At 55.4% G+C, this 8,190-nt stretch overlaps 1 protein-coding gene across 2 annotated transcripts; it reads right to left on the bottom strand.

Annotated features, from left to right (window-relative positions):
• Positions 1-350: 350 nt before the first annotated feature.
• Positions 351-6,444, bottom strand: LOC137358724 (coenzyme Q-binding protein COQ10 homolog A, mitochondrial-like). 2 transcript variants are annotated; one of them, XM_068024968.1, is made up of 5 exons: positions 6,350-6,444; positions 3,419-3,565; positions 2,463-2,655; positions 2,054-2,155; positions 351-1,329 (listed from the first exon to the last, which is right to left on the bottom strand). In XM_068024968.1, exons 1-5 carry the CDS (start codon positions 6,439-6,441, stop codon positions 1,162-1,164), a joined length of 702 nt encoding a protein of 233 aa, XP_067881069.1. In that variant the 5' UTR covers positions 6,442-6,444; the 3' UTR covers positions 351-1,161. The 2 variants fall into 2 exon arrangements, with proteins under 2 accessions (XP_067881069.1, XP_067881070.1); XM_068024969.1 differs by lacking the exon at positions 2,054-2,155.
• Between the last annotated feature and the right edge of the window lie 1,746 nt (positions 6,445-8,190).

Consider the following 8,190-nt stretch of genomic DNA (forward strand, 5'->3'; position numbering starts at 1 on the left):
GGAGGGATCAGTTAGGGAAGGAACTCCAGAGCTGAAGCCCCAGGCAGCTGAAGGCATGGCTGCTAATGGTGGAGTTGGGGGAGTGTGGAAGATGTCTGAACTCTTGCCTTTAAGAGATGCCATGGTCTCCCTAATGCATGATGGTTTACCCTGTTGCGTTGTCCAGGGACAGGAGGCCTCTCTGCCCCACCGTGCTTTCCCCTTCTCTTCCCCCCCACCCAGCCTGGTGCCACCAGGAGTGCCTCCTACCCACTCCCCTTACCCATGAATCAAAATATCCACCCCTTAATCTCCCGATATGGCACAGCAGATAGAGGCATCTGATTATTAAACACAAAAGTCTTATTGAGTGAGGTCAATGGTTTTATTAATCGCAGAAGTGCGTAAACTGTACAGTGGGGACTGGAGTAAAGGGGAATAGACAACACACACCTAGCTCCCCCCACACTGCCAGAGGAAGGTGTTCGAGCCTGTATATAAAATGCCCTGGGCTGTCACTGAGCAGCAGTTTATACCAGTGTGTGTCTCGAAAGGTGGCAGTATCGCATTACACAGTGGATTCTCTGGAGGAAGGGGGTGGAACCCGTATAGACAATGAGGAGGGGGTTTGGGAGGCAGTAGGGTGGGGGGGGGGGGGTGGTTGATGGTGCCCATGCTGAGGGGGAACAGAGACACATTTTAGAAATGATCCCCACTCGTAGTTCCGGTAGGTTGAAGTGCTCCAGTGAAACATGATGTGGTTGTGCCGGTTCAGCCCTGCACGCCCTATTTCTCCTGCCCACGCTTCCTGTCTCTGAAACCTAGCTTCCGGTTGTCACGGTTTGTCACACTTGTGCCAACTTTCTCCCCCCTCCAGTTCCTGCAGCTGCATTTCGGTCCATGTAAACATGTCACGTTGTAATTACACCCTCCCACCAGCGGGGCGATACAGCACCTCAGCCTTGAATCCCCGACGCAGTTTCTACTGCAACACAGGAACTAGGAGGAGGCCATTCAGCCCCTCCTCGAGCCTGTTGCACAGGAACTAGGAGGAGGCCATTCAGGTTACAGGACAACGGAATGATGTCGCGAAGAATGGTGGGAGGTCAGTCATTGCTGCCGCGCTCCTGTTGTGCTGCCCTGGAGAGGGGGCCCCCCGCCCCCCTCACCCCTTCCACCTCCTCACGTCTGCTCAAACGAATCGGGCATCAACTCCCGCGGGACGCTGGTCTCCAGGCCGTACAGCTGTGATGCTCTGCGCTCGAACGCCGCCACCATCTTCTTCACCACCTCGTCGAAGAAGACGGCGGCCACCTGAGAATGCAGCAGCGACCGGAACTCGAAAGAGACCTAGGGAGGGAGGGAGAAGGCGGTGAAAGAAAAACAGCCAGCGATCGCCGTACCAGGCGAGATCCCTCAAACCACGGCGAATAAAATGAAAATTATGCAGCAGCGAGAGGACCACGTCCCAGTTCTGTGCACCGCACATTAGGGAGGATGTCGGGGCCTCGGAGAGTGGGGTTGCGGAGGAGATTGACCAGAACGGTCCCGGGGGGGTGGGGGGATGAGTGACTGCAGTCAATGCAGAGAGACTGGGAGAAGCTGGGATTGTTCTTCCTCGGAGCAGAGAAGGTTAAGGGGGAGATTTAATGGAGGCGTTCGGAATCAGGAGGGGGGTTTGGATAGAGTAGAGAGAGAGGGAGAAACTGTCTCCGGTGTCGGGAGGGTCGGTAACCAGATGGACACAGATTTAAGATAATCGGTAAAAGAACCAGAGGGGGAGAGAGGAGGAGAATGTTTTTTGACAGTGAGTTGTTGTGATCTGGAACGCGCTGCCTGAAAAGGCGGTGGAAGCAGATTCAATAGTAACTTTCAAAAGGGGGAATTGGATAAATACTGGATGGGGGATAGATTTGCAGGGATGTTGGGGGGGAAAGAGCAGGAGGGGGGGAGCGGAGACTAATTGGATCGATCTTTCAAAGAGCCAGCACAGGCACGACGGGCCGAATGGACTCCTCCTGTGCTGTTTCATTCCACGATTGTAACTAGTCTGGCCAATACCAGGGGTACATACTGAGAAATCGACGGTACATGTGCTCGGGTATCCGTGAATGCCAGGGCTGAACCGCCACACGGTCTCCAGGTGATTGAGGATTTTCCCGTCAGTACACACGGCCTGCGAGGAGGAGAAGGTAGATCAGAACGGAGCCAGACACGACTGGAAACCTGGCCCACACCCTGATTTCCCCCGCTGTTCGGGTTGCGTTGGGGGTTTGACTGTGCGCCGCACTGTCGGAGGGTCAGTGCCCGGGGAGCGCCGCACTGTCGGAGGGTCAGTGCCCGGGGAGCGCCGCACTGTCGGAGGGTCAGCGTTGGAATCGTGGCAGTGGGAGTGTCCAGGGCTGAAACCGCTGGAGTGGCTGACATTGCTATGAAACTTCCATTATTGACACCAGGTAATGCACAGTTATTCCAGCACATACCTTCACGAGGTGAGGCCGCACCAGTGTCATGGCTGACGTGTATCGCTCCAGTATCGGTGGGAAGCCGACCTCAAGCTCCGCCTTTGCGTGTCCTGCACGTTTCAGCAGGACAGTTGAACGTTTGCACCAGGGCACGAAGTGTTTGTAATCCTCCACGTTTGCCACAACATTGTACATCTGCAGCATGGCGTACCTAAAGAGAAAGAAAGTGCATTTACATAGTGCCAGCCACGTCCTCAGGACCTCCCAAGCGCTTTACAGCCAATTAAGTACTTTCTGGAGTGCAGTTACTGTGGCAGGAAACACGGCGGCCAATTTGCGCACAGCAAGCTCCCACGAGCAGCGATTGTGATGACCAGTTCTTTTTGGTGATGATTGCAGGATAAATATTAGACATGTCACCAGAGAGAACTCCCCCGCCGACCCTCCGACAGTGCGGCGCTCCCTCAGTGCCAACCCTCCGACACTGCGGCACTCCCTCAGTACTGGCAGCAGGAGCGTCAACGTTGAACGAAATCTCTTTTCGCTAACACATCATTTCCTCTTTCCCGACCCCAGTGAGGGTGCAGCCTGTTATTATAAGCCAGCTCTCTTAAGTCCAGGTTATGTCAGGAGATAATGTCTCCTTTAATGCAGACAGCAAAGGGTCTCACCATCAGCACCGAGTCCTGACTTGTTACGCTACTTTTAAAATATATCACAATCTCAATTTGTTCGATTATAACATTCTGAATTCAGCTTGTGTACACAGTTGAATATTTTCCAGACCTCCATGTCTCTTTCCTACCCCACCCCACCCTGGCCCCCTTTGAACCCCATTCCCTTGGGTTTATCCTGACCTTTCCCCGTGCCCTTTACACATGGGCATGTAACTGCAGCTTGACCCTTTGGCCCTTGACCGCCGGGTGACAAGGGGGATCTGACCGGCATGCTCAGCCACTTCGCAGAAATCTCACCCGATGATCCGTCTCTCTGCAAACTCCTTCCTCCTGTTGGTCAGCAGCCCCGGGACATTGAAGAAGGTTCTCGATGCCCGCGCCGGACGTGTGGTTCGCTCCCTCTTCGGCCCTCCGCCCACCAGGACAGCACCCGACGACAGGTGTCTGGGGTAAAACATACAGAATGAATATCGGTAGTTGTAAATGGGAATGCTGTCCGTTCCAACAACTGCCAGCATTTAAATAACGACTGACACAGCGAAACGTCCCAAGCAGGGTGTCCTAACTCACACCAGAACCCGTTCGCCCATCACCTGCCCCCTGGACTCTCTGACCCTACACCGACTCCCCTCAAACAACACTTCACTTTTAAATTTCACATCCTTGAATTCAAATCCCTCCAGGGCCTCCTCATCCATCTCTGTAACCTCCTCCAGCCCCTCCGACCCTCCCTATCTCTGTAACCTCCTCCAGCCCCTCCCTATCTCTGTAACCTCCTCCAGCCCCTCCCTATCTCTGTAACCTCCTCCGACCCTCCCTATCTCTGTAACCTCCTCCAGCCCCTCCGACCCTCCCTATCTCTGTAACCTCCTCCGGCCCCTCCGACCCTCCTATCTCTGCAACCTCCTCCGGCCCCTCTGACCCTCCCTATCTCTGCAACCTCCTCCGGCCCCTCCGACCCTCCTATCTCTGTAACCTCCTCCAGCCCCTACAACCCTTCCTATCCCTGTAACCTTCTCCAGCCCCTACAACCCTTCCTATCTCTGTAACGTTCTCCAGTCCCTACGACCCTCCCTATCTCTGTAACCTCCTCCGGCCCCTACGACCCTCCTTATCTCTGTAACCTCCTCCAGCCCCTACAACCCTTCCTATCCCTGTAACCTTCTCCAGCCCCTACAACCCTCCCTATCTCTGTAACTTCCTCCAGCCCATCTGACCCTCCCTATCTCTGTAACCTCCTCCAGCCCCTACAACCCTTCCTATCTCTGTAACGTTCTCCAGTCCCTACGACCCTCCCTATCTCTGTAACCTCCTCCAGCCCCTCCAACCCTCCCTATCTCTGTAACCTCCTCCGGCCCCTCCGACCCTCCTATCTCTGCAACCTCCTCCGGCCCCTCTGACCCTCCCTATCTCTGCAACCTCCTCCGGCCCCTCCGACCCTCCCTATCTCTGTAACCTCCTCCAGCCCCTACAACCCTTCCTATCCCTGTAACCTTCTCCAGCCCCTACAACCCTTCCTATCTCTGTAACGTTCTCCAGTCCCTACGACCCTCCCTATCTCTGTAACCTCCTCCGGCCCCTACGACCCTCCTTATCTCTGTAACCTCCTCCAGCCCCTACAACCCTTCCTATCCCTGTAACCTTCTCCAGCCCCTACAACCCTTCCTATCTCTGTAACCTCCTCCAGCCCCTACAACCCTTCCTATCTCTGTAACGTTCTCCAGTCCCTACAACCCTCCCTATCTCTGTAACTTCCTCCAGCCCCTCTGACCCTCCCTATCTCTGTAACCTCCTCCAGCCCCTACAACCCTTCCTATCTCTGTAACGTTCTCCAGTCCCTACGACCCTCCCTATCTCTGTAACCTCCTCCGGCCCCTCCGACCCTCCTATCTCTGCAACCTCCTCCGGCCCCTCTGACCCTCCCTATCTCTGCAACCTCCTCCGGCCCCTCCGACCCTCCCTATCTCTGTAACCTCCAGCCCCTACAACCCTTCCTATCCCTGTAACCTTCTCCAGCCCCTACAACCCTTCCTATCTCTGTAACGTTCTCCAGTCCCTACGACCCTCCCTATCTCTGTAACCTCCTCCGGCCCCTACGACCCTCCTTATCTCTGTAACCTCCTCCAGCCCCTACAACCCTTCCTATCCCTGTAACCTTCTCCAGCCCCTACAACCCTTCCTATCTCTGTAACCTCCTCCAGCCCCTACAACCCTCCCTATCTCTGTAACGTTCTCCAGTCCCTACAACCCTCCCTATCTCTGTAACTTCCTCCAGCCCCTACAACCCTCCCTATCTCTGTAACCTCCTCCAGCCCCTACAACCCTCCCCATCTCTGTAACCTCCTCCCGGTTTTGTTTGATGACTCTCCTCGGCGTGTTTTAATACATTTAAAAACTTTATAGAATTGCAAGTAATTGATTTCAGCCAAAACTTGGCTCCAAGCCATGTCAGGAGATAAACTCCTGAAACAGCAAAGCTTTAACGACTGGTAATCTGATTTTGGTTCAGAGATAAATATTGGCCCCAGGATATTAGGGAGAATTCCCCACGATTTTCTTCCAAATAGAGGCGCTCCCTCAGTTCTGACCCTCCGACAGTGCGGCACTCCCTCAGTTTTGCACTGGGGACGTCAGCCTGGATTATATGCTCAAGTCTCTGATGTGCTGTCAAAGCTTTGTGACTCAGTGCGAGCCACTGGGCCGTGGGCAGGAGCAGAACATATTTCTCACAGTATGAAATAAGTACAATTTTTGAATCAACAGGCACAATTCCCAGCCAGCTGCGTCACCTGCGTGTTAAACACGGGGAAACATACTCATTGTAAAACTATTATCTTTTTAAATATAATTTTCTCATTGGGAAAAAAACTCCTCCCAGGTTGAAAATGAGTTCAAAACCTGAGCAATGTTGCCCCACGATTAAGCAGACCCTCCTGAAATCAAACTGGGGGAGGCCTGTGCTCGCTCTTTCTGTACTAGTCTTTCTGCACTTTGTGCCAATTGGACACGGAGCCAGACACACACTGACACAGAGGTAGAGACACACAGACTCTCTCTCACACATATCTAAACTCTTTGTCGGTTTGCTGCTTGCTGACCACATTGACAGAGACCCGGGAACCTCCAGATCAAAAAGGTACCACAATCTGCATCCCATTGACCAGCAGGAGGACCCGGTCCCCCTGTTCCAAAGCCGAGTGGGAGAGGCTGTTTAAAGCCCACCTTTACCTGGCTGTCCAGTGCCCAGATGTGTCCCAGGATTGATTGACAGCTGCCTGCAGGAGGGGAGCATTCAGAAGCCGCAGCAAACTCCTGGCCATCTCTTTCTCTCTTTCCCCCCCCTCTCTCTCTCTCTCTCTCTCCCCCCCCCTCTCTCTCTCCCCCCCCCCCTTCTCTCTCTCTCTCCCTCTCTTCCTTTCTCCCCCTCTCTCTCTCTCTCTCCCCTTCTACCCCCTCTCTCTCTCTCTCCCCTTCTACCCCCTCTCTCTCTCTCTCCCCTTCTACCCCCCTCTCTCTCTCTCTCTCTCCCCTTCTACCCCCCTCTCTCTCTCTCTCTCCCCCCTTCTACCCCCTCTCTCTCTCTCCCCCCTTCTACCCCCTCTCTCTCTCTCTCCCCCCTTCTACCCCTCTCTCTCTCTCTCTCTCTCTCCCCTTCTACCCCACTACCCCCTACCCCCTCTCTCACTCTCCCCTTCTACCCCTCTCTCTCTCTCTCTCTCTCTCTCTTTCCCCTTCTCTCTCTCTCCCCTTCTACCTTCTCTCTCTCTCTCTCTCTCTCTCCCCCCTTCTACCCCCCCCCCTCTCTCTCTCTCTCTCTCCCCTTCTACCCCTCTCTCTCTCTCTCTCCCCTTCGACCCCCTCTCTCTCTCTCTCCCCCTCTCTCTCTCTCCCCTTCTACCCCCCCTCTCTCTCTCTCCCCTTCTCCCCCCTCTCTCTCTCTCTCCCCTTCTCCCCCCTCTCTCTCTCTCTCTCCCCTTCTCCCCCCTCTCTCTCTCTCTCTCTCTCTCTCTCCCCTTCTCCCCCCTCTCTCTCTCTCTCCCCTTCTACCCTCTCTCTCTCTCTCCCCTTCTCCCCCCTCTCTCTCTCTCTCCCCTTCTACCCCCTCTCTCTCTCTCCCCTTCTACCCCCTCTCTCTCTCTCCCCTTCTACCCCCTCTCTCTCTCTCCCCTTCTACCCCCTCTCTCTCTCTCCCTTCTACCCCCTCTCTCTCTCTCCCCTCTCTCTCTCTCCCCTTCTACCCCCTCCCTCTCTCTCCCCTTCTCCCCCCTCTCTCTCTCCCCTTCACCCCCCTCTCTCTCTCCCCTTCTCCCCCCCTCTCTCTCTCCCCTTCTCCCCCCCTCTCTCTCTCCCCTTCTCCCCCCCTCTCTCTCTCCCCTTCTCCCCCCTCTCTCTCTCCCCTTCTCCCCCCTCTCTCTCTCCCCCCCTATCCCCCTCTCTCTCTCCCCTTCTATCCCCCTCTCTCTCTCCCCTTCTATCCCCCTCTCTCTCTCCCTTCTCCCCCCCTCTCTCTCCCCTTCTATCCCCCTCTCTCTCTCCCCTTCTATCCCCCTCTCTCTCTCCCCTTCTATCCCCCTCTCTCTCTCCCCTTCTATCCCCCTCTCTCTCTCCCCTTCTATCCCCCTCTCTCTCTCCCCTTCTATCCCCCTCTCTCTCTCCCCTTCTATCCCCCTCTCTCTCTCCCCTTCTATCCCCTCTCTCTCTCCCTTCTATCCCCTCTCTCTCTCCCCTTCTATCCCCCCTCTCTCTCTCTCTCTCTCTCCCCTTCTCTCCCCCCCTCTCTCTCTCTCTCTCTCCCCTTCTCTCCCCCCCTCTCTCTCTCTCTCTCTCCCCTTCTCTCCCCCCCTCTCTCTCTCTCTCTCTCCCCTTCTCTCCCCCCTCTCTCTCTCTCTCTCTCTCCCCCCTCTCTCTCTCTCCCCTTCTCTCCCCTTCTCTCCCCCCCTCTCTCTCTCTCCCCCTCTCTCTCTCTCCCCCTCTCTCTCTCTCCCCTTCTCTCCCCCCCTCTCTCTCTCTCCCTTCTAACCCCCCCTCTCTCTCTCTCTCTCTCTCCCCTTCTCTCCCCCCCTCTCTCA

Source organism: Heterodontus francisci, chromosome X, assembly GCF_036365525.1.
Source record: "Heterodontus francisci isolate sHetFra1 chromosome X, sHetFra1.hap1, whole genome shotgun sequence".
NCBI classification, from domain to species: Eukaryota; Metazoa; Chordata; class Chondrichthyes; order Heterodontiformes; family Heterodontidae; genus Heterodontus; species Heterodontus francisci.

Excerpts from the sequence above, each read along its gene's own strand:
- LOC137358724 (XM_068024968.1), bottom strand. The coding sequence starts at position 6,441 with ATGGCCAGGAGTTTGCTGCGGCTTCTGAATGCTCCCCTCCTGCAGGCA. Across the intron at positions 2,156-2,462 it reads TGCGGCCTCACCTCGTGAAG|GCCGTGTGTACTGACGGGAA; the intron begins GTATGTGCTGGA and ends TCCTCCTCGCAG. Across the intron at positions 1,330-2,053 it reads CATGTACCGTCGATTTCTCA|GTCTCTTTCGAGTTCCGGTC; the intron begins GTATGTACCCCT and ends CTCCCTCCCTAG.